Genomic DNA, 27,303 nt, shown 5'->3' with positions numbered 1-27,303 from the left:
TCAGTCGTACACTACATTAGTGAAGCCCAAACTGGCAATTACTTGACAATGTCTTTTGGGCAACTTGCTTTCCTAGTAAATGCCATGTCTCATTGCTATACGGATACACCATCACTCAGCAACAGGATTTTCAAAAAGCATGATGAAAACAAAATGAATGCATGTTGATATGTCTGGGTCTACCCCGATTTTTTATTAAAAACGCAGCTGAAGACAGGCTTCACGGTTTTCAGTGCTGGAAGTAATAAATGCAACATTCTAATGAGATATTAACACATGCGGTATTGCTCATGTGAGAGACAGTCCGATGACCGTGCAGATAGCATACCGTCTCAGGAAAAACGGGGTCTTGATTTCAAACCTCGCTGGCAAGTAGGAGGACTCCAGCTGCAGGTTAAATCTTGTCAAGCAATACTGATGAGCTCTACTGACCCACATTAAACTAAAAAAAAGGATTTATGTGAACATGTATACAGAAAATAAAAATGCTTCAACTGTCAACCTCATTGCTTTTAACATGATGATGACTTTAACTAGTGCACACAATTCAAAATCAGCAATTCTTTTTAAAGACACTTGCAATGGAATAACTAACACTTGCTAAACCTTTGTAACAATTCAGGGACAGAATCATTGTCTTTGCATCATTGGGGGAACTACTATCCAGATCCAGCATGAAAAGCACCACTTTTTTGTAGTACCGGTAGAGGCTGAACAAAAAAAAAAAAAGAGAGAGATGAGACAGAGCTAAGGCAAAGGAGCAGCACACTCAGAGCATTATGGGAGTAACCTGCAATTATTTTATAGCTCTTAAGATTCCTGAGCTCTTAGTCAGTGTTTACCGTGCAAGGGCACGGCAAGGCCACAAATTACAACCACTTGCTTTGGCACCAAATGCTCAACAGTCACGCACAGGCTCGAGATTTCTTTCAAAGTAGCAGACAGGCTGAGAAAGGAAAGACAAAAGGGTAATGGATGGAAGGCGGCCATTAGGTAATATTTTGTTCTTACTGCTTTTCCTTTTGTCATGTGATGACCAGAATTGGTTTCACTGTAGTCTTTTTAAGGTGGGTAACCCAGAAAAAAGCCACTTGATTCATTCAACAAGGTGAACCCAATTTTGATCGGATGTGAATCAGCGTGGTAAAAAAACTACAACCTGCAGGTTAGACCAACAGATAAGGAAGACCACCAAGCAGTGCCGTTGAAATCCTTGCTTTAGTCATGATCCACCAGAAGACATGATCAGGGATCCCAGCCTGCTGTCATAGTTAACTGGCTCCTAATTGATGGATGCTGTAGATGATGTTACAGCCACAGTTTCCTTTGTGACATTTACATGTTCGTATGGTTGGATGTGCATGGGTGTTCATACATGTGTGTGTGTACGTAGTGTCCACAGAGTTGTTTTCCAGGTCTGTGCAGCGAATTGTGAAAGACTCATCATGTGACATCGTAGGCTATCTTCAGCCACGACTTCTCCAAAAGCATAACTGCCATGCAGAGAGGGACGTGATCAGAACAGCAAACCGCAACAACGAGAAACCTCATGAGTGGTTGAGAAAGGGGCTGCAATTATGTGGCAACCAGAGAGGTAAGGTAAGGTAACCGCAGCTGCTGAGGTTCATCTCTTGGACAGCTGAGGTAGCCACAATGTCCACAAAAAAAAAAAAAAAAAAAGGGGAGAAGAAAACGTGAGAATTCGGACAAACACAAAAACAAGGACGAATGGCGTCCTGCCATACCCAAAAGGTGCTCCGTCGCCAGTGGTGATTCAGCGGTGTAGGCCGTCACATAAGTGGCTTTGTGTCACTCTCCAGCTCTCTTAATCCGGGCTTTCTGAGGAGGAGGTGTTGAGTTAAAGTGTTTCTTAAAGGAGTAGTCAGGTGCTCAGATTGATAAGACTCTGAGAATCATGGCACCATAAAAGCAACTCAGAAGGATTAAACAGGTTTTTACAGTTTCCCGCGGTTTAATGTGATACAGGCACAATCTGTAGATGCCATGTTTAAGTTGTGGTAATACTGTGGCTGCATTTTATTTGACAGCTTTAAACACTCGTATAGTTATAGCACCTTCAGGTTCATGTAAAAGCTGGACGGTGAAGCATATTTGGTCGAAATCCTCGATTGTCATTTGATGACTGTTTAGGTTTTGCGATTGACAGCTGGAATGTACTATAAAAGAATAAAATGTTCTTTGTATGTAATCAGGAAAATATGAAAACTGTGGAAAGATTGATTTAATAAAGATGAATGAGTAGCTAAAATATACAAGCATTATTGACTGACATGAGCTGAAGCTGCAACAGTTTTGTTAATCAACTGTTTTTTTAAATAAACAAAAATAACAAAGACGGTTTTAGTTTCTCAAATTTGAGGACTTGCTTTTCTCTTTTTTTATTGCAAACTAAACGAAGTCTGGACTGTTGGTGGGGTAAAACTATTTTCATTATTTTCTGACATTTTATAAAGTAAACAACCAATTTATCAAAAAATAATGTAAAAAACATGATTATTTTTACAGCCCAGGCTCTTATTGAACGCTCCTTTGGGTCCTTTGTGAACAGTGTAAAAATGAAACACTAATACGGCTTGTGTCTTTGTAATTTCTACTTGACCCGATGGTTCAAACTGTGGTTTTGCTTTGCAGCTGTTTATTTAGTTATGATTCTTTTGAGCCCAAGTGTCATGTGACCTGCAATTCCAGCTTTTTTAACCACAGCCGGTCCCTGTATAGCCCAAAGCGCTGTTCCTGGAGGCTTTAGTGCCTGGTGCCATAAAACATCTCACACTGATGTTTGACACCTGACATTGTGTTTTAATTCTATTCTGCACAGACATTTAGATCTGAGTGCACTGACAATACCTGTACTTGTACATACTGTGTATATTTCACAGTGGGAAAGTACGTACATGTGGCTGAAGGCAATGTGTGTATTCTACCTCATAAATATTTTCTGCACACTTAAATGTGACTGATACATTATGGGCTCTACGTATCTTAAGCGTGAAATACATTCATTTTCATCTCCTTTATCATTTCTTAGACTTTCTGGATAAGAACTGGACATCCATCAACATCACTGTTCAACTGCAGACATTACACATTACTGCTTAAATAATGGCTCCATGAATTTATTACTTGGCAATGACTGACATTCTTGATCTATTTTGTAACCCCACTTAGCCAATAAAGAAATGTAGAGAGGCAAAGCGTAGGTGGGCAAAATCAATTGTTTTAAATAAACAACACCTACTTCATCAGCCCCCTGAATTAATCAAAAGCTGACCTCATACTCTTGGTACTGCTTCCGGTTTGATCGCTTCATAACCCATTTAGCACTGAAATGGTAAGAAAACTCCTCAGCAGGCCATGGGTTACGAGGATGTTTTTCATCAAGTCAAAACCGGTATAATGCAGAGAAAAAGAGCCAGCAGCATCGAGCAGAGGTTAATCATTCAAATGACATTTTAAACTCAGTATTGCTGCACGTCCTTGAGCAGTTTAGCAATGTAAACATCAAAACATGTTATATTTAATATATATATTTTTTTAAAAACGCGTTGTCTTAGAGGTATCTGTTTAGCTGATACATATTGAGGCATGAAAAAATCAGCAGTTGAGAAACTGGGTTGGATGTAATATTACTAGGTTAATGTTGAATCCAATGAAGTCATTGCATAAGATGTACTTAGGGCAATATGATGAACTGTACAGTACAGTACAGTGCAACTTCTGAATCTGAAAAACCACAGAGTCCCCCCTCCGCTCAAAAATGTGAGTTAGTGGATATTATTACTAAATCTGTAGGTGCTTCAGAAGGAAGTATGTTGTATAGAGTTTGACATAAGTGGTAGTTTTTAATGACTATGCTCAAAGGAAACTCCATTTACCCTGAATGTAGAGGACATTGTCCAGGAAGAATTGAATTAGATTTTTTATATTACATCCAAGTTTGTGCTTGAAAAAAACTTGGATCCATAAATTTTGATGACATTGAAATGCCTAAATCTATTCAGTTCTGAAAAATGTATGTAAATGTAAACTGCAATAGCCATACTGTTGAGACAAGACTGTTTAGCTCAAGTGTTAACCCAGACATTTACTTCACATGTAGTGCATTGTGTAAGCACCTTTAAAACGGTAAACGTCCCAGTTGTGAGTATTGTTGAATTAATAGGCACAAGAAACAATCTGCCTGTTGTCACATACCATGACAATGATGAGCACTCTTAAGCAAAGACTTCTTTGCACAGACAGATTGCAGCGAGCTCGCCCCGCGCTCTTCTGCCAACCCAAGCAATACCCTTAATCTGTCCTCAGCTCCTCCACTGTGCCCCTTGGGGGAGATGCTGTGCTCTCACCCTCCTGCTACTGAGGTGGAAGACGGTGCCATTGTTAAACACAGCCCTGAGGAGCATCAGGAACATGTTCTGAGAGGATCATTAGAAGGAAATTTTCATGCCCCCCCTACCCCCATCCTCCTCTGTGAAGTGTTTACTGAAGCTGATCTGTAGCACTTTAAATAGCATTCACATAGGAGCAGGAAATATTATTAAAAAGAGAAAAGGCAAGACCCACACAGTCAGCACTGCTTTGAATGATGTCCAGTTTCAATAAAGACTTCACATCACAAGCGCAGCCCAAAAAGGAACTGACAGTATGTGGAGTGATTTTTTTATTTTTATTTATTTATTTATTTAAAAAAAAAAAATCTGAATTATGATTTGCGTATTCAGTTTTTATTCATTCCCAATGTCTGGGAATGCAACATTTGCTCAAGGCTAATTCAAGGGGTGATATTTGGATAAGAGAATAAAAAACAGGACAGGAGATGAAAGGGAAGTGCACAAATAATCAAGTCAGTGACGCTGGCACAACAAATGAGAAGACAGAACAAGAGCCCACGGCTCTGCTTCACCCTGACCCTCCCCTGTCAGTTGATGCCTGTGGAGCTTCGAAGGTTAAAGTGTGTGTGTGTATGCGGTGGGGGGAAGGGGTAAGAGGACCAAAAATAATTAGAGTACAAATAATTAGATGCAAGTGCTCTTGTTGAAGCATGCACAGCTTGTACAGACAAAACGAGGATACAGGGATGCCCAGGGCTATGTGCAACCCTCCCTCAGGTCAGTTGTGCAGGATGCCAACTGGGGGAAGAAGAATGCCGGTTGCTTCGCATTAGGGAGGCTGGGGACCAATCAGGTCCAGAATGTACAAATACAAGTCTGGCCTTAAAGAGCGGCCTTAGTTTCTTTGAAGTGGGGTTGTATCACATACTTATCAATAGTCAAAGTATCACCTACAGTGGATAAAGTGGATAAACCAAAGTTGCTACCTCGCTCTCTTCAAACCCACCAGACTCTGTTGATAAAAACAGTGAATTTCACCTCGGAGAACACTGAACTGCTGCTACCTGGATCGGTAGTTGTTTGTTGTATTATAGGATTTTAATGTTTTAATACACCAGTTTAGATCTGAAACAGCACCAGAATCACACAGCAATTAAAAAGCAACTTCTGGATTTTGATAGGTAAAATGATCATTTTGTCAAAACCAAACTGTCCATATAAGGGATCAATAAAGTTCTATCTATCTATCTATCTATCTATCTATCTATCTATCTATCTATCTATCTATCTATCTATCTATCTAAAATAATAAAGCGACATTTTAGGAAAGATGCTTATTTGCATAGATAGGAAGATCGCTACCCCATATCATAATGATCTAAACTGAGCTTAAAGGCCTCCTATTTTAAAAATCTAGTTTTAATCGTGATAATACGTTTGTTTTTTACATGCTAGAAGACAAAGTAATTCCACCTTAAAACTGCAGTGTACTATTGGCCACAGATTTAAACTTTCAGGGGTTTCATGTACAACAAACTGAAGAAACCAATCCCGCAGGGTGGGCCTTTCCCTATCATTATTCGTTTCCAAATCATTTTTTTGGTACTAACTGGTATGGCTGAATTACTCCAATCATACAACATGCCGTTGTGTAGAGCAGAGTATACAAGTGTTTGTGAAGAGTCCTCAGTGAACTGGTGTGCTTGAGGTGCAGTGAGTGGGAAGAACTAGAAATAGAGGGGCAGGGTCTACATAGATCTGCTCAATCCAGAGAAGGCAACAGTGTAGAGTTCAAACTATTTTTTTTTATTAATGTCTTTGCTGGGCAAAGCTCTGTAACCTCTGTGTGGAAAATATATTGTCATTTTTTGATTGATCTACACACCAATAACAATTCATCTAAAATGAGGCTTATATCAGTCTGGCCAAGGTATCCATCTGACGTCTTATAAAACTCATTCAAGTGGCTGTGATTTCAGCAGGAGGTCTGAGGAAATCGCTCAGTGAAGTGATAGCGCACTATACAGCACTATAAGCAATCCTTGTGCTTTCATCTTTGAGTGCACAAATGTTACACAACAGTACATATCACACAAGACCTGTGTCGCCTGAAATAACCTATTAGGTCAATGACAGACACACACACTGTAGCCACTTTGGAGCTGGTGACATGGACCAGTGCTTGTAGGGGAAACAAGACTCAAGTGGAGCGAGAGCAAAGGGCTCAGTCATGAATGTGGCAGCGTCATGCCGCGCTGATCAGTGTGAACATTTACAGGCAAGCCGCCACTGCACATATATGTAGTCTACAAGCAATGCTCCAACATCATTTACAGAAAAGGTTACGGGTGTGATTAAAAGACTAATACGCAAGGTCAAAAAAAGAAACGTCTACTTGCAACACAATGTACTGCAAACACCAAATGTGCTACGAAAGCTGACCAATGAGCACAAACATGCTTTGCAGTGAGAGGTCAAAGGCAGTGCTAAATGAGAGGGTATGAGTAAGAGCAACTTCAAATGGGTAACAAGCAAGAGGTCAAGGTGCGATCAAAGGATGAGACACTAAAACAGTGCCCAAGAGGACCGCACGGCCTTTAAAGGGGGAAGAAAACTGCCAACATCCATCTGCGTGCATTTCACTTCCCTCCATCTCTGCTTCCAGTGTCCTTCCCACTCTTTCATTTTGACTATGACAGGCTGCCCCCTTTAAAATAATGAAATAAATAAATGAACCTCCCCTCTCCCTGCGGCTGGGCAGTCCATGCAGGAAGGTAAACATGTCCACTGTGGTGAGCTCAGACCACGCGGATGCTTTGCTCCAGGTAACAGTCGTCCTCCACAGCTCTGTGCCCACCAGCAACATCTCAGCATTCACTAGCAGTTGCAGACTAGCCTATGTCTGAACAGATTTCCGCTTCACTGCCAAACCCTCCCTCCTCAAGCAAGGACATCCATGGATTTGATGGGGAGGTTGATTCAAATCAGGGTCAACAGTCTGACCTCTACCTACAGCACCTGGCTGATGGCTTGTATTCTGTCTGAAAAGCATCACCTTTTTGACTTTTGAAGTGCTGACTTTTTTTTTTTTTTTTTTTAAAAAAGACCTGCTATTAAATAGGTTGTAACTCATCTTGAAGGCTCCGTGGGCGTTCAGACCAAAACAGGCCTGTATTAAAATAATGCAAGGGATTGAAGAGGTGAGGACGTGTTGCTTCAGGTACTTGTGAGACAATGAAGTACAGTATCGCAGAAGTCCAGTGTTAGTAACACATTAGTCTCGCTTTGCCAGGCCATTCTGTAGCACATAATAGCCTGGCTGCACCACACTATCATTCTGCTATAGGGGGGAAAAAAAAAACACACTTTTGTTGCATTTCTTCCAACCAATCACAGTCGTTGAAAGCGGGGTTAAGTGAGGGATATAGCTTCAGTGTTCCCTCAAAATATAAATGGGTGTAACTGCTGTAATGAGACGGGGACATGAGTATGATTACTTTAAAAAAAAGTTAATTTAAAAAAATGTGCTGTTTCTCGTTGTGAAGAAAACGTTCAACCGTAACAGGTCTGAATGCGAACAAGACAGCAAACCACAGCAAGAGGTTAACAATATTATAGTGACAATCACCTTATCTGACTAAGATTTGGGCCTACGACTAAGATGCAGCCTCTTTTGGTGGAAGTGTCCGCAAGTCTCTCAGACGAGCATGCTCTTGGATGTGCTGCTGACCCGATGAGCTCATCAGGTCAGTGGCACATCCAAGAGCATGCTTGTCGTTTTCTACGACATTCACAGGGTCGTGCATCATGAATTAGCTCCTCTGGGTCAGACAGTCAGCACCGAGTTCTACTGTAGCGTCCTGAGATGTCCGAGGGAGAACATTCGCCGCAAATGACCTGAACTATGCCAATGCTCAGTCACTCATGGCACACTGAAAATTTTGGCCACACTAACACGATCACCACTCTGAACTCACCTTGCATGTCAGATTTGACTTGTTGCAACTTCTTGTTCTTCCCACACACAAATTTAAAGTTCAGGTGTTGCCATTTTGACTGATTAGGGTATCTATTGCATGTTGCAATAACTCACTTACAAAACTGGACTTCCTGGGAGAGTTCAGCCTATATAATAAGGTGACTGCTTTGATGAAGAGGGCGACTTAATTTAAGTCAGACATGTTATTGGCTTTTTATTTTTTAGATGCATTCTCAGAACTTCTTGATTGTAACTTGCAGTAAGTGTCCAAACATTTTTGGACTTTTATTTTGAAAAAAAGAAGAAGAAATGATTGTTTAATTCTTTAAAATCCACCAAACTGTTTTGTAAAGTACTGTATTTTGCCTGTGCCATGTTTTTCAGATAAATGGCACAATCCTTTGACATTTTATCTAATGCCATGAAACACACACATTTTTAAGTGTGGCTTTTTGGGGCCATTGATGAATTGATAGCAATTTAGTAAATTTTTAAGTGGAAAGTGCCAAAAAAATAAATAAATAAAAAAGCTAAATGTTCTCTGGTTGCAGGATGTCACGTGAGAGGATCTGTTGCTTTTTCATTTATCATTATTAACTGTGTATCATCAGATTTTAGCACCGGAGCCTGCCATAGTGGCTCCAGGAAGTTGTGACAGACCACATAAATACTCAGGAAAACTATTTGTTAATGAAAATAAACATTTACTGAATACAGTCCTACTGCACATACCGAAATCAACTGGATCTGCCAATCAAAAACAAACTATGTCAAACATTTTCTTACTTCATCTGTTCTGTTGGGGTTTGCAGCCTTTGAGGACACAACTTCAACTTCAGCAAACATCAAAAGACCTCCAGCTTAATCAGCTGAGACAAAATAGTTCTTGCTTGGTTTCAACACTGACCCACAAGCTGAGGATAACCGGTAAAGCAAGACACGTGTACAGCACGCATACACGGCACGATGTGTATACAGAGTAATCTATTAAAATGGAGCGTGGATGCTTCTTTATATAAGGAATGTATGGGGTACATTTGTCTGCTCAGTCAGAAACTACTGTAGGAATAAATTAAGTGCACTTCAGCTGTTCTATAACAGAGCAGGAATGTGCAATGGACACAAACAACTGACTTGAGACTGCACTCATACTGACAGAACTAATTGCGTGACAACTGTCAAACTGAAAATTCAGGTCATTGGTTTGGCGTACAGTACATTTATGTTCTTAGAGTCCAGCCTATATGCTGCATAATCCCCATTCCTCTGTAATGTGTAGGTGGACAAGGTGTGGGCTGATGTTCATTACTTTTCTCTCTGCGAGTCGATACTCTTCCTTAGTCTTCAAGCGCTCCCCTGGTGATACTATGTATACCCTAGCTGCCAAATGCAGCAGAACACTGCGAGAGTGTGAGTGCATGTGTGCAAAGAGTATGATATGATAAGGGTGACAGGAATTTTCATGCACATCCAAGATTTTGTCTATAATAAAATACCTAAATATTACTGGGAGTTCTTCAGCAATACTCTTTCACTGGCTATACAGTCCAGCTACCACCACCCACTGGTTAAAGGTCAGTCAGTGTGTGCCGCATGTCTGTATGTGACAGCATGCGTGTTTGGGGGGAAAAAAAAAAACATGTCACCAATAGTGCTTCCATCAACGCTGAGCTAGAAACTTTTCTGCCCGAAGACACGTGGAGAAAAAAAAAAAAAAACATCAACTGAAAATTCCACCATCACTGGCAATGAGGCTGTAAACTAGGACTTTGACTGGGGATGTGTCCATTCAAAGCCTACAAGGAGGGATGAGTCTCCACATGTGACAGACATATGGACAAAGGCTGATCATGGTTGCTGTTTCCCTTATGTTAACCATCGTTTCCCTTCACAAACAGGAGCCAGGCTGGAAAAGGCCAGAGAGCCAGGGCCTCCAGTGAGCAGGCAGTTCAAGATCAGGGGTGGGGTGGAGGGGAGCAGAGAGTGAAAAGAGATTTAGAGATAAGGGAGAGAGTGAGAGAGGGGTATAGGCAATCACTGATTGCCTTTGAGAGAGACAGAGAGAGAGTGAGTTGAGGCTAAGCTGCCTCCAGACACCACGCGGCTCAGAGCAGATCGACAGTGACGGCTTGCTGATTAGTCAACTCACAGCCCCCAAGACTGGAGTCTGCGCACATGCACACGCGCACACACACAGCTGCATTGAAGTTCATTTGAATAAATCCTACTGTTATCACTGCACATATTCAAAACACACAGACACACATATATGTAAACAAATGAACACTCATGATCCCGTAATATCTGAAGGAATCTCACATAATGACTAACCCACCGTGAGTCTGCAACGCCGTCTGCGATGTGTAAGAACGTGCCATAATGTGAGGAAGGTGTGCACGTCCGACATGACTCAAAATGTCAATGAGGTTCGGGGGGTTAATTACCTTAAGGAGATAGACGGGGATATTGCTGAAGTCCACAGGGAGTTTGAGCAGGAAACGAGCTGAGAACTCTCCCGTCTGGACAAACAAGAAACAGAGGTAAAGAATTTAAGAAAGTGTAAAGCATACTGGTCATATAATTGAAAAAAGAAAACAATAGACTTGTGGTGTTTAAAGTTTTAATACTGTTTTAGAAATGAGTTAGTGAATACACGTGTGATATAAGCCTTATTTCATTTCACACAAGAATGCTCAAACACATCGGTGTCTGAGGAAACTTTGCCGAAATGAAACATATGTTATAATGTTTGAAATAAGATTTTGACACTAAAATGTCTGATCAATTAATTAGTAAATAGACCTAAGAATATAAGCAAACCTTTGAAATAATCTTTTGGCACTTTTACAAATGTGATGCTATGGGCTTGTTTCAGATATACCCTGATATACTGACATCTGATTTAGTTGCAGTGTCTTAGAATAAACCAGCTTTACTCAACCACAGTAAAAGATCATCATCATTACCGGGATTTGTTGTTTCCCAGCCCTGACCATACAACTTTAATTTATTCATTTTTTAAATTTTTTTAAATTTTTTAGCTTCTTTCCCTTTTCATGGGCACTGAATAGTGTGAAGGAATGCAGGAAATGACGGGAGAAACACAGGAACATGACATGGAACAATGCTCCACTGACAAACCTGAATTGGAGGATGCTGCATGCATCTTAGGCATTTGATTACTGAGCATTCCTTGGTAAAGTTTCCTAAATATGAGACATTGCCGGCCTGTTGCTTTAAAAAGCTCCCAATTAACTCAAATATCTTATACGAAATGCATCACATCTCTGTGACATAATGAGCAAAAAACATGAATGCTAGTCAGGCTATTAGTTTGGCATATCATTGCTCTCACTGGGCTCTGAAATAATACAAACACCATCTTTTGAAGTGTCTATTATGTAAATTTATGCAGTATGATGTTTCAAGGCCAGCAACTGAATCTATATGTACAAGCTGTGGTGTAAGCATAACATTGGATCATGCACTAGTCTGTTCATCACTTATTTTCATTGTGTTCTTAACAATGTGTCTCTACACAGGCAGGCGGCTGCAGAGAAATTTGATAGCACAAGTCATGTATCATGTAGAAACATACTGTGACTGGTCAAAAGAAATGTTTTGAATCTAAAACACATCATTCTGACTTGTCAAATACAAAAGATTTTATACAATTAAACAGTATGTCTAATTATTGTATTACCTGTGGCCTGTGTACAAAGCTGTGGGCAATTATATATAAAAGAATTAGATTCTTTGACTAAAACTTCTGGAAAAGTGCCATAGAAATATTAAAAAATAAAAAAAGTTAGACTATGATCACATAGCTTCTTTAACAATGACAACTATTTATGTTCTCAACTCATGAATGTAGTTATAGGAGAAACATGAACATTATTTCCAGGTTAAACTTCTCCTTTGACTATTGCAACTACCATCAAAACCTCGATCTGTAAACTGTAGGACATCACAAAGTCCCCGAGCAGGGCCTTACCCAGCTGTTTTTGCGTCCTGCATAAATCTCCATGTTGCGACCGTAGTTGGGATCTTCTAGGAGGCTATCATACTCAAAGAGCAGTCTGGAGCTCTCGCGTAGACGCTGGCACTGGTAGTGATGGTACTGCTGGATGAGCTCCTTCACCAGCTGAAGCAAACATTCTGGGTTCCCGGCATCCCAGTGGACCAAGTGCTGTGGGGGACACCAGACATGAGGCATGAGGACAGACATATGACATGCTTTTCACCTACTTGTTTTAAAGGTTTAAGGTGTTAGCAAGTAAAAATCAGTCATATTGTATACAATAAATGGCAGGATTAGCTGCCTTGGGTGGTATTCACCCCATTTTCTTGTCTTTTTGAGAGTAAAGTCGGAACAGATTTGGCAAGAAACCATCTGAACGCAGTTTAGGAACAAAAAAAAGCCTTAAAAACAGAAATCCTGTTTCCACCACGAGAAACTTCAACAGGGACTCGGAACCTTTGGCGTAACTCTGTGTTTCCACCACAGAGATCAAGGTCTAGATAAATGAAAGCAAAATTATTTCCCCCCTCACAATTCCCTGCTCAGAGGGAAAGTAAGAGGGAAGGTCTTGTAGTGTTGTACATTTCTAATTGGTCAGGATTCACAGTATTAGTCAGTCCATCTCAGTCATCTCACAACCAGTCCGCAATAGCTCGTAAAATCTGTTTGCTTACTTTAAGTCCAGCATTGTGGGTGTTTTTATTCCACTTTGCGGCTGTTCTTCTGTTTTCCACAGTTGCCTCGATGTCATTTTGCAAAACCACTCATTCTGAATGTTATCATGCCATTTGACTTTTGCTTTCACTTCATAGGAACCAAGACATCTTGGTTAGGTGAACAAAAAGGATCATGGTTTGTGTCAAAATACACCCTGTTGCTATGCTCACCAGATGTTACAAAGTTGGATTTTGTCCATTTCATTCACACGACCGGAAGACGTTACCAACGTTAAGAGTGTTACTTTACGTTTATCAATGATCAGAATGGATGGTCACGTGCCTACTGAGCTTACTAGATGATGGAACATGTCCCTACTTGTCCATAATAATGTGCGCTGATAACGGGACACTTAATGAGATGATAACGTCTGCATCAGGAGGCGAAACAGTAAATCACAATCAACAGCATCACGACTTGAATCTCCTCCATGCTAAATGTTATCGTTGCATAGTTTTCTGAATTACCACCAGCCTCTGGACTAGACCGAACCAGTTTTCTGCATAGTTGCGGCAAAAATGTAAAACAGCTGTTGCCTTTTCATACATCAGCAGACTAATTTGACTTATCTTCGCAGGTCTTTAGACTGTTGTGGAAACACAGATAATTCCAGGTACTTTGGGTGGAGATAAAGAGAGAGCTGTGTTCATTTACAAACTGAAGTTCTTAAATGTCTCCCAATCACATGATTCCAATAAGACACACTGGGGGAAAACAGGAAAATGTATAAATGACAACTGTTGCAGCCTTAATACTGAGATATGTGCTTGCATGTTCTAAATAACTGAAGGTAGTATTGTTGAAGGCAAAAGTGCTATAAGTAGCAGTTGGGGAAAAACAATGAAAGAAACGTCCTGGGAAGGAAAAAAAAAAAAGTCAGGTAACAGCATAATCCTGAGAAATGGTGCTTCCTATTAGAAGATCAGAAGGAAAGGGCTGAGCTAAAGGATGTCCTGTGACCGCACAATGATTTAAATTGATATGGAAAAGTACTGCGCCTGACCTCCTCTATCTGCCACATTTCTGACCTCTGCTGTCACACTGATTGATAGGAGTAGAGTTTTGACAAGAGTGCAATGTGTAGCGTGGGATTACATATCACACCCAGGCAATGTACTTGTGTGATTTTATTATGGTGCAAAGCTGACGTCCCTCTCTGCCTTTGCTTACATAATAATGGTATCTATGTCGACTCAAAGCATTCCCCCTGATTATTTACCGTACCTCGCATACTGAAAGGAGTGCATACTGTCCTCTCCCTTTCACAAATTTCAGCGATCACAAACAGCAGTTGACCTTTTGACTGAGGCCGTGACTCAATATGTAGATTTGCGGGTCACAACTACAACCATCTGCCACATGAGTAAACAGAACCAACCAAACATGACCAACTGGTCTAATTCTACTAAAGTTTTTTCCTCTCTTAGGGGGGGGACTATCCGTTGATGCACAAAGAATAAAATGCTTGTAATTAACGTGAACAACACTGGGCGAACATAAATTGCAGAAAACATGTCAGGTCTAATCAGACAAATGGATGGCTGAGCTCTTGAGAATGAATGCTCTGAGAGCTTCATAATGGAGAAGTACAGCATGCAAATCAAGACCTAAGAAAAGAAGAAAAAAAAACGACTAGCTTAATGAGTTTACTGCACTGCTTGGACTTTGAAATGACTGCGCTTGTTCATGTAAAGAGCAGAAAATGTCTGTTTGAAAAGCTGGCATTTGTCAGTTCTTGTGCTTTTTTTATAAAACTGCTACACGTTGACGTGATTGGATACACATCATTCTAGAAAAGGTAAAAAATTAAATGACAAGAGGGGAAGCTTTGTCGTCCTGAAACTTACTGTGAGAGGAATAATGAGTAAAAAAAAAAAAAAACAAGAAAAAAAACAGGGGGGGGGTAAGTGTCTTGGGCTTGATACAGGTCTGTCTTTTGGCCTTTAGTCCCGAAGAGTGAAAGTGATTCCTTTTCCTTATTCATTTGGAAAGTGAAATACAGACTGGCAGACTCAAACTGTGAATAGGCAAATAACAAGCCATGCAACGTGATGACATAACTGCGGTGCCAAAGTAAATGTGTAACTTCCCTGCCTTGCTGTGGCACTCAAACCAATTAAATGCAGGTCAACCTAAATGATGAGCAAATCAGAATAGAGAGCCATTTTAGCGTGCACTGAGTGGGTGTGCGGATTAATAGGTGCTGGAAATGCTGTAACCATTAATACCCATTACATTAAGGTGTTAAAAGCAGGATGTCTTTGACTTGCATTAGCTTGTCTCCCTGACTGTCTGTCTGTCTGTTTCTCTCTCTGACAGCTCGCATGGAGAAAGCTTCCATTGTTTCAGAGCAACCCTCTGCCCCCCCTACCAGTGCTATTGGGAAGGGGGATGTTGTCGGGGGGGAGCAATGGCAAGGGCAGGCTAAACAGAGACAGTGACCTCATCGTCCTGATCCACCAGTGGTTACCAGCAATGCCGGGATTCCCGAAATGCGAAGGAGATGCAAACAAGGATGGGCATTGTCCAAAAGAGGCAGCCAGGGCCCCGGGGCAGGAGCAGGCTGAAACTGAGGAGAGACTGAGGAAGTGCTGTGTCAGGATTGTGACACAGAATATCAGTAAAACTCAACTGAGGAGGACGAGAGGCAGGGAGGAAGGATCAGAGGTGGGAGAAGGGGAAGAAAAAAAACAGCTGCAGCGCTCAGTGAAGTAGGCCAAGGCCAAGAAAAACTGGACTGAGTCTCAGCAGTTTTTTCTTCCATTGATGAGATAATAATGAAAACGTAAACCAAACTGATTTTCAAAAACAAAATAAGTGAAGCAAGTTTAACTTCATTCGTGTTTAAATTATACAGCTTTGATGCACATATCTGACACCGAGACACGTGTTTTCTCTGAGGCAACTGAAGCACAAGAACAAGAAAGACTTCTGCATGTGCAGGGCAGCAGAGCAGGAGGAACACTCCCTCAGTAATTACAGTTAAGGTGTCCTCAAGCTTAGCAGTTCACCTCAGATGCTCCGGTGGAGCTACTTACTGGCCAATGACAGAGAGGCTGAGCTTGTACTGGGCGGTTCCCAGGTGAAGCAGGTGGTTGCTGAAGAAGGGATTGGTTCACTTTTCCCCGTATAAAGAAAGATATGTGCATATTTTAAAACGAATGTGCAATTATATGAGCTTTTCTGTGAAACTGTACCCAGGTACAGTGCTAGGAATTCCATCATAAGGGTGCAGGAATGTTTGCCTTAAATTTTATTTCTATCCATCTAGTTGTCAAGACACGTCATTCAACAGCACAAATAACAATTTTGCTGCTACAGGAAATGTCAGAGGATCACCAGAGTCAGTAAAAAGTATCCTCTGTAAACTAAGAATGTCTGAACAAAATTTGGTGGCAGTAGAAGAAGTTTAAGGTATTTCACAGGACAAAAAACAACTTTGACCTGCTGACGTCACAAGATGAAAAGTCCTCTGTGTTTTATCAAGTTGGATCGTAGGACACAACTTGGTGTCTATCCATTAAGTACAGACTTTATTGCAATTCATCCAATAGTTGTCAAGACATCAGCCTCATGTTGGTGCAACAGGAAAGGCCAAAGGATCACCGTAGGATTCACCATCTGAGGACCACGAATGAATACATTTTCATCGCTGTTCATTCAGTGGCTGTTTAGATATGTGATCAGAACCAAGGTGCTGGACTGACTGACCAAACATCCAGCATCGCCCTAGAGCCATGCCAGTGGGATTGCTAGAAATAAACAGTTGTTGCCAACTGCAGGACACTGCACTAGTCCCTCTCGGATTGTACGGAATGTTCTGACTTTGAGTTAACAAGGTAGTGCTTGAATGCTGCGGAAAACATTGGTCGAACGTAGAGGGAGGGAGAATGCAAAGCACTGAGCCAAAAAGCAATGTTCATGTGTTGCAATGTGTGTGCGTTTGTGTGTAGACATGTGAGTCTGTACAGACTCTTCACTGAATTGATTTTACACGCTCTGCTGAAGGCTGTGTGTGCCAAAACAAATCTATGTGTTTTTTTCATGAATAGGATAAGCCCTGCAGAAAATGTACAGATTTGATACATGAAAAAAACAAAACAAAAGATGCAATAGTCACAATCTAGGCTATTTGAAAGCTGAGATTTAACATTTGATGAAATGAAGTGAGAAAAAATCCTTGTACGTGCCCTCTAGAGCACTCTGTATATAAGGAACATCTTTCTTAGGGCTTTATCCACAGGGGGTAGATATCATAGTCCTCTACAATAGTCCCTGGTTCAATCTGGCCCTTTTAATCCAATTATTTTGTCACAACACACTGGCTAAACCTGTGTCAAATGATTAAGCCTAACCTTGGCTGATGATAAAACCTGCCACCTCTAATAAATAAACCACTGATACATTCCTTTTTTTGAAAAGAGTGCATATCTGTAAGGGAAGCAATTTATAATCGTATTACCTTAAGATATTAGGATTTGATTCAATATCAATGTTAAAAACTGCATATTAAAAATATATTGGATTAGCATTAGGATTTAGCATTTTGGGTATTCATGGTGCAGTGTGTCCAAGTCAATGAAAACACAGTCAAAATAGCACAGACAGAAATATTATAGAACACTACGCCTTTTAAAACAAAATGCTACTTCTTTCTGCCTATTGATTAATTTACTCAAATTACACCTTTTCAAATTAGACAGACTGGCAGTGTGTGGCTTTCAGCTAGAAGAAAAATGTTTGTTCCTCAAGCGAATGAAGGTAAATAGTTTACAGAGGCGCATGAAATGTTTAGTTAAACAGTCTTGGAAGCCATAGATTATCAGAGGCACGATGAAAACTATGGGTCTGAGCAATATGGAAAAACTGGGCTTTTTGAGTTTCGAATATATTTGTTGAGAAACAGTTGTGAACAAGCCTAAATATGCTTTCAGTCACTGAGTGGATGTCGCCGCCACTGCTGCCTGGCAACACCAGCGTTCTGGATTCTAAATTGTCAGCAGCAGGGCCAGTACCTTGATCCTGCTAGCCTGCAGACCACAGGCGGCTGCTGTCCACCTGGTGTAATCTCATTATGTGGCTGAACAGAGTAGGTTAAAGCTTAATACAGGGGAAATGGTTAGCAATGGGACATAATTAATCCAGCTAGTTCTGCTAACTAGTGTCATAAAAAGCCTCAGACCAGACAGCCAGACTCTGAAGCCCGTGTCGCTCCGGCAGCGTTTTCCTCGTTAAATTGATTCTCTGCTATTGAAGTCATTTGAAGAACTCAGGATACAAGTCAAATGAGCTCCTGTATTGTTTTACCCGCTGTAGTTTTAGTGGTTGCCATGGTTACACAGCGATCCGTGGTAGCGAGATGAAAAAGTTGAACCATCCTGAGCTCTGAATGTTAAAAAAAAAATGCGGTTTCGGTGGCTGCGAGGGTTCGCATGGGTCCGAAACGCACGGAGCAGACCCGTGTCACACATGCAGCTGTCGTCTCAAAGCGTTACGACTGCCATCCCTAAAGCTGCACCGTGGCTAAAAACAACCTACACGGCGACGCACTCGAACTGAAGAGGAAACTCCACAGTTAAAATCGGCAAATTATTGCATCAAACGAATAAAGATATTTCAACATATGTCACGGCACAGTGATTCCTTTAAGCTACAATTTCAGTGAGTCGAACGTATTGTAAATATGTTGAGGATAAGGGGAGAACTCAACAAAAACAGTGTTTTCCTTTAAGAACAAAATGTACACCTAAATTGGGCATCTTCACACTGAATAGACCCAAGTTGACAGAATTATGTCTTCCTGTGCCATCCGTCTGTACCATCTTCGATCCAATATTTATCTTAGGCCAATGAGAGAGGGACTGGCATCTGAAAATGCAAGATAATTATATAGGCCAAGAGAAGATATTTGTTTTTACGTCTTAAATGTGATTTTTATAGATGCTGGCAACCTGATCCAATAAATCGCTGTAGACTTGAAAGTGTGAGGCATTAAAAAACTCCCAAGTATTAAATTAATCTCTGTTAGTCTCTAATTCAAGTGTGGGCTCACACCCTGTTTCGCCCCCGGAGAGTGCCAAGTGTAAGATCATGCTAAATTGCTCTTGTCATGTGTTTAAGACACTTGGCATTCTCAGCCCAGTGTTTTTTTTCCCTGTGATCCTTGCGGTTTGTGTCCAACACAGTGCAACTTGTTGACAGAAATAGCACTTTTCTTACGACTTTTGATGTGGTTCTGATACTGTTTTCGTCCGGTACCGATCTACCGGGAGGGCCGGCGTTGTTGATTAAGATTGCCCCATCTGAGTCTTGACACTTGTTTTCTCCTATCCATCAGCTGGTGTTTAGGAATTGTCAGAGCCCCTTCCATCAGCCATCTCTGGTAGCAAACAATACCCTGCCTACTAAAAGCATTCCCAGACCTGTCAGTAAGCACTGCCAATAATAAATTCCAATAAAAAGCTGGAACACATTATTTCCCAAAGCAGGAAGGAAGCAGGAGCAACAGTTGGTACACTATGCCCAGGTTGACATAATCTTGCTTTACGGGCCATCTGAGGTCCATTGTTAGACCAGTAACAGGGGACGAGCTGGAACAGCAGATAGGAAGCGCTCACCAATGTTTGGCATCCAGGATTACCAGGGGGTAATGTGAAACAGGGAATGTTTCCTTTTCCTAGATGAGGGAAATGCACAGATTTATTTTACTCTCCTTCTCTGAGGAGTCTTAATTTTGGGGTTAAAAAAAAATAGAAAACATATTGTAAATGCATACAAACATGTTTCCCAGCACAAATTGCCAGCAAATTAATCTTATATTTGTCTTATTATTGATATAAAAGCATTGAAGAATAATTCCAGTGTGTACTCTGTTTCTCATTCTTGTTGTCAGCAAATCCAAAGAAAAGACTAAAACCAATAACGAATTAATCGTCTCCCGTGCTTCCTCATTGGTCCATCCAAAAATATGTAAATCTATAAAAATGGGTCACAAATACAGTATATAATTTCTTCTTCTTCTTTTTTTTTTTTTTTTTAGGTTTAGTAATTTCTTGCAACTTCCTATGACAGCTGGGCACCGCAGTTCTCAAGAAACATGGGGACTATTTTTAGTGTAAAATGTAATCCACATTATCCTCGTTCATACAGGAACATGTCACCCAGTCCACCAGTGTGGCTCATGTATGTGTCTGTTCCAGGGTGTGTAAATGGGAACCACTAATTGTTGATTTATTCCTGATATTTGTTATTAATAAGAAAAACCTTGACAATCACCAAACTTGCTTTAAGCTGCATAAGTCTACACTGCAGATTTCACACCCAGTGCATACCAAAAATTGTAAATTAAAAATGGTTGGTTTGTGCACTACTGGTTTGAAGACTTGAATTTGAAATGTGGGTGCCGTCATCCTGGGAATCTGTCAATCACATGGTAGCCTTGCCCTACTGAGGACAACATAAATTGGTTTAAGTGTGGGGTTCTCAGACAGCATGTCTGTGTTCTTCTTGCCCTGCACAATATAACATGAGGCTTATCAAACAATGGAACATCCTAGTGCTTTATCAACTTCAAATAATCTCCAAATGGGACCATAATTACAAAACCAACATCGTGTTGTATTGAAGAAGACTTGAAACCAGCGAGTGAGCTCATAAGCTCATTAGGAAAATGTTTACTGAGGTAACAGGTGAAGGACAAAGTAGGCTCATTTTTTCATAGACAAACATTTCGACTTTTTTTTTTGCAGCAAGAGGAATTGTTCTCTGCTGGCTGGTAGAAAGAATGCAGTGTTATGCACTTCCGTATTGGCTTCAATTTTCAGAACCGGAAGCTTCATCCATCTTTTATATACAGTCTATGGTCAATAGTGTAGAATCTGTGTCATGCCCGCTCTATATACAAAAAACCTTGCACTAAATTAAAGAGGAAAAAAAACAACAACAGTAGCACAGTACTAAGCTGATCACATTCAAAATGACCTATTTTACCAACTGAGGACAACATAAACTGGTTTAAGTATGGGGTTCTCAGACAGTATGTCTGTGTTCTTCTTGCCCTGCACAATATAACATGAGGTTTATCAAACAATGGAACATCCTTGTGCATACAAAGTACGAACAGGAACTCATTTACTGTCAGTAGTATTTGGTAAGTGACATATATTTTGCAATTTTGCCTGTGAAAATGTACGAACTGTGTAAACCATGGCTGTAATTCCTTAACAGGTATGTAATATTTTTGTTAAATCCCTTGAATTAAAGGTCTGCACTTCAATCACATCTTAACTACTATACTTCAAATCCATTGTGGTGGTGTACAGAGAAAAAAATATAAAAAACTGTATCACTGTGCAACAACTTATAGACCTGGTTGTAGTACACTGGAACACCTGACAAGCAGCTAGATTGGCACTACTCTCATCAACCACAACAGGCTATTTAGTGAATTGAAATATGGTAATTTTACTGTGATTAAAAAAAAAATTAAAAATCTAAATGTACATCTTCCTCAGCTGCTTCACACAAATGCTGCAAACTGTGCTAATTAAAAACTATTCAGAGCCAAATAACAAATTTTTGCATTGCAATCGACACAATCTCTGGAATTTCCAGTGCAACTAGACAGAGCCTGCCTCCGCATCTCACAGCAGAGTACTGCAGGACGGATAAGTGGAAACATGTTGAAGCTGTGTGTGCAGCGGCTATTGAGGCTAACCCCAGGTCTCGGGCACACGCAGACTGAGAAAGATGCAAAACGCTGGGGAACTCCCAAAATGTTTAGTGCCTACACGCATCGCTGGACAAGTCTAGACCAGAAAAATGATACATTACGCACAAAGAAAGGGGACAGAGGGGCAGACAAATAGTAGTATTAAGAGAGCAAAAAAGAGGTGCAATTAGAAATACCTGTCCTTATGTGCTGAACACTTATTTCTATCTCACGGTAGGATAAAGAAGATAAAGATGTATTACGTGTTCTTTGGCTACATTCAAGTCTGCAGCAACAAACTATCACAGGCAATAACAAAGTGGAAACGCATCCACGTGAGAATCAGTACTGACAACTTTGCTTTCTTTGTTTAAGGTCCTGCAACGCATTCAAACACAATAGGGCAGCGGATAACTCCTGTACCTGAAAGAATCAACACACAGATCCGAACAAAGTCGTTACATCTGCAGGCGTCAGTGGTGGAACACACAAGAACATTCTGTCCTGCAGTGGGTTGTCCTGCTCTATCTGATGTTGTTGATGTCACTCTGAGTGAAACCGGACTCTTGTGCTGTTTATCCAAATCAGCGTCAGTGATCTAACATACACATGATTTATACTGATTGGGTCAAAACATTAAAAAAAACAAAAAACTGTATGGTTCTTTTATGGCTTCTCATGCTGCAGTACCTATAAGTCACTGTAAATCTGAGTGTGTATGGCAAGTGTGTACAGCAAAGTACTGAAAGGAACGGGTGGCAGAGAATTCAAAATTACAGAACACTGCACCGCAATCACAAAATGGTCACAGCAATAAAACAAAAAAAAAATCCACCATCATAACAATCATACCCAGACGTACTACAGCACAGTGCATACAGACCTTCTATGTCAAACATTTACACAATCAGCTCTGTTCTATGGATTCATATTTCCTGGATAGTCCATGCACATATTTGTACAAAACAGTCCATTCTGTAGCCATCATTGACTGAATTAGGGAAGAAACAAGAACCGTGTGATGCAACATCACCTACGTAAAAAGTCAAGCAATAGTGCTCTCAACCTTCCCTCCCTTCCTGCGTCTGTCTTTGTCATTTCCTTGTCTCTGGTCATTTTTCCCAGCAGCTCGTGGGCAGACCCCGTTGTATTCCTGTCACTAAGTTTTGTTAACACATGCCTTTCCAAACTCTCTCCGCCCCTGCACCCAGGCAAAGCAGATCGCTGCTAGCCTAGTGTGCCGGCTAAAGGAGGTTGTGTTGTCACTGATAAGCCACAGAGCAGAAACAGATCTTCTACTGGACTTCAAATGAGAAATTGTTGATAAAAGTGGTGATTAATCAATTTTATGTATTTCTGCAATGCTATCTTTGTTTCTTCATTGTTTTATCCATCAGTATTTATCGATGGCCACCATGAAGCAAACTGGAATAACCGCCTTGCGGTTGTGTACCTCCACCAACCAGTTTTCAGTTTACATCCGTGTCCATCCGGACTAACATGATATGTACAGTGAAGTCTTTGAAGTGTGTAAGTTCACTGAGAGAAACAAAAACTCGACTTGGATTTCTTGTACGTTCACATACTTGGTTGATAACAGTGACTGTGATAAAACACAAACTCTAAGCCGTGGGAGTACAAAATGCTTCGAATACAGCTGTTGCTGCAAAAAAGCTACCAATCCTAAAACAAGGATTCTTCCACACAGCGGCACAGAAGAGCTACAGTTTGAAAGTGGGCATTAGTGTTTATTAGTCATGTGATAATGGTCCTTATCTCGCCTTCTGTTCCAGCGTTATGGTGTTGAATAACGGCCAGGAAAGTGTTACTCTAGGACATTATGATGTCACAGTGAAGGTGACCTTTGCCAAAAATAACATATCAATTCATCATTTCGTCTTATTAAGCCTTTGGGTGGAATTACGTCTTGATTAGCGAATGAGTTATGACCCAAGAGGGTTTCATGAAGTCACAGTGACTTTTGACCACCAGAATCTAATCAGTCCTTCCTCAAGTCCAAGTGAATGCTTGCGCTGAATTCCAAGAAAGTCCTGCAAGCATTCCTGAGATACTGCATTCATGAGAATGAGACATTTAGACACACTTCAAAAGACTGTATTCCCCAGTCAAGTCTATCGTAGGTTCTTTTTTTCTGTTCTATAAAGCATAAAGTATACGTAAATGTCATTGCAACATGTAAGAGTTCCAACTAAAACCACACCCATTCACATATGTAAGCATAAAAACATTACATATTCAGTGGTCAGTTTTTGTCTGCCTTTATTAATACAAATGGAGTGAACAAAATATTAATAAGTGTTCAGTATATCGCAACACCAGCACCACAAAGTACTGACAAGTTCTACAACTTTGTTTCAAAAACAGGTTAACATTGTAAGATTCATAAAAGTAGACGAAGGTGTCAGTATGTGCCAAGCATACTGCTGGCTAACTGAAAAGTCTATTACAATAAATGATAATTATTGATCATTTTAAAACAATATATGTTTAATAAAGGCCGGGGGAAAAATATATATATTTTGAATTTAACCACCATTCTAACTGCTTTATCATGGTAAAAGGTAACAATTTTAATGTTAATGCAACAATGAAAAATGGACATGTAATAAAAAAAATACAAATAAATGTAAATATGGATGATCTGGATGATCAGAGCAAAGTGGTTGAGGGTCACAGCGACTGACTTAAAGTCTGTTAGCCTTCAAAGGTAGCAACCAGTTCCCCTCATCCACAGCCTCCACCAGTGGAGGTCTGCAGACATGGACCCAGTTGGCCGTGGATTAGCCTGCCTCAGGAGACGTTCACCACTGGGAGCGACAGAAAATTGCATGCTCCATTTTGCAGGTCTGTTTATACAATAAACAGTTAATAAACCTAAAGGTAGCACACTTGAGGGTTGTTCATGCAATTGAACTTTCCGTCTTTGTTATGTACTTTCATAGCAATTTGCATCTAATGCATTGAAGTGAAACTAGCAAACATTCGATCCAACAATTTTGTTACTGCTATTGATGAAGTGGGTGTCAACAGTACATTTCGCTATTGTTTTATCGACCAGGCCTAATGTAAGTTTATTATTTAATGTGCCATTTTACACCACAAGACAAGGCTACAAACCGCAGCATCATATCACGTCTTTATACCAGAGGGTGAAGGGTGATTTACCTGAACAGCAACTGCAACTGTACCTCAACATCCCAAAACCAAGTATCTGTTCAGCCCACTCCACACAGACAAACAATTACAACACCACAAATACCTTTGAGGACAGATTTGCCTACTACTCCATTTGCTTTCAAATGCAGTCATTTGCAACGAGTATAAACACTTTTGCCTTTAAATGAGGTTGGGCGGCACTTCACACAAACATTGTAGGCATACTACAGTCTACATTAAAGGTCTGTTGTATTTCACTGCATTACTTTTAGCTGTGTATACCTAATTAACTGGCAACAGGGCTGTGCACATACACATACACATTATCATGCATTAAGGCTAGATTATTCCAGCCCAACAAGCCACTTCAGTCACCACATTTTCTGGGTTTACATTCATCTTCAGTTCCCATAGTAAAGTCAACACAGCATGCTGTGTACTACTTAAACGACAGTCTCGACATGATCACCACAATTTAGGTAATCTCTGATGAACCGCCTTTCCACTACTGAGTGGCATCAATTAAATCTTTAGGTTATACAGTCGTAAACTGTCAGGGCGGTTAAGCGCTGATTAAAGTTATGGGGGCAATCATTGGTCAATTTAAGATTTATCGTCACGTTAAAAGGAACAATGGCTCCCTCTTTGCCCAAAATAAACCCATTAGACCTGCAGAAGACTTTCCACAGCCCTAATATAATTAGAGTTGTGAAGCTGCTGTAAGGGCTAACATGAGTGACCAGTTAAAAACAAGCCTTTACACTACAAGTTTCAAAGAACTCTGAGGTGGGCAGCGGCTCTGGTGGCCAATTAGCCACGGTCTGGATGCCATTTAGCCTACATTTGCACTTTCCAGTCAACCCTTGCGCCCTAGCAACAATGCAACAGTGAACCTCAATAAATTTGTGGCAGACTTCATATTCCATGGCTCATGGAACGGTTCTGCTATAAAAGGTCTATTTGTGGGACGTGTGGCCTCTCATCATCCAGCTGGAGTGTTTAAGTCTCTTTCATCCCTCATCCATTATGGTTTAAACGTTAAAAGATCCTTTCTTAATAATCACGGAGGTTTAGAGAATTTCTTCTTCGCTGCTGGCTTAGAAGTTTATGTTTGAGCTACTACACCCTCTAAAGGATGAGTAAAGGCTGTGTTAGAGCACTTTTAACTCAAAGAGGAATGATAACTAATACTGTAAAAAGTGAGTGACAATAATTAAATTACTAACATCACTGTGCTTTTTTTATTATTCAAATTAATAGATTTGAAAGTGGAACAATATTTAGGAATCCCTTCTTTTTTAATCATTAAAATTGTAGATATCAGATATAATTGAAACTAATGATGTTTCTAAATGCCAGTCTTCACTTTAGATGCTAAGCTGGATGTCTTAATGAGGGTCATTAAAAAATAATGTTATGTACTTAAAGCATCATTAGGGGACTCCAATAGCTGCTTCTAAGGTGCAAACGCTTGCTATAGGTCAGTATATGACTGCTGTGTGGCTACCATGTACAGTGTGGGGGTGTGAAAATGACATGTACAGGCAGCAAACAATTGACTGACATACTCTTTGTAAACAGCAAAAAAATACACAAAAAAACGTGTGCACATCCAAGCTCAAGGTTCACACTGAGGCAGATAGCATGTAGCAGTCTAGGTTTGTGCTAATTTCACTAAATCACATAAAGTTGTAGTGATGGAATACTGGATGTGTTAAGAAGTCACAGCCACATGTTCTGTCTCAAACCCTGGTTACTGGAAGTCTAATTTAGTGAGAGGAAGAACTTATTGTGAAAAAGATTTTTGAAGATTTTATACACCTTCTAACAAGGATACTGTACCAAACCGTGCTGATCATCCACTGTCACGTGCATCATGTTTTATTTCTGCCTTTTTTTTTCTGCAACAACAATACATTTCTGTGTCTAAACAAGAAACATGGATAACAAACCTACTCGAGGCCTGGTGACAGCAGAGAAAAACACAAGCCTAAACAGAGAAGCTAATGATACCCTTGGCTGGCTGTAAACAAGAGCAATGTGTTGCTGAGACATCAGGAATTCAACCAGCCACTGACAGAGGACCTAAAATTAGCCTAATGTTTACCCCCACTGGATAACAAAGGCCAGAAACACACTGCTTGTGAGTTCTCATGGATTACAAGTCACTAAAACAAAAATGTTTTTATTGTCATTAACTATCACAATCTTGTCATTTCATTTTTTTAAAAAATACATGTTACTCTAACTGCTAGTGTCTCATTAACACTGTGCAGGAAAGTGGTCCATTTATACAAGATTAATTCACAGAGCCAGTGCTGATGGTAAAAAAAAAAAAATCCCCGGA

The 27,303-nt window shown here is 40.4% G+C and overlaps 1 protein-coding gene across 3 annotated transcripts in view; it reads right to left on the bottom strand.

The window, feature by feature from the left end:
* Window positions 1-27,303, bottom strand: part of babam2 (BRISC and BRCA1 A complex member 2) — a 77,988-nt gene that overhangs the window by 36,006 nt on the left and 14,679 nt on the right. For all 3 annotated transcript variants that reach the window (XM_008297065.1, XM_008297066.1, XM_008297067.1), the window contains exons 5-6: window positions 12,326-12,520; window positions 10,776-10,850 (exon numbers count right to left, since the gene is read on the bottom strand). In XM_008297065.1, the coding sequence (XP_008295287.1) occupies window positions 10,776-10,850; window positions 12,326-12,520 (270 nt within the window). The remainder of the gene's footprint in view (window positions 1-10,775; window positions 10,851-12,325; window positions 12,521-27,303) is intronic.

The sequence above is a fragment of the Stegastes partitus genome, unplaced genomic scaffold (genome assembly GCF_000690725.1).
Source record: "Stegastes partitus isolate 25-593 unplaced genomic scaffold, Stegastes_partitus-1.0.2 Scaffold1182, whole genome shotgun sequence".
NCBI lineage: Eukaryota > Metazoa > Chordata > Actinopteri > Pomacentridae > Stegastes > Stegastes partitus.
This window is presented reverse-complemented; position numbering and strand designations above follow the sequence as displayed.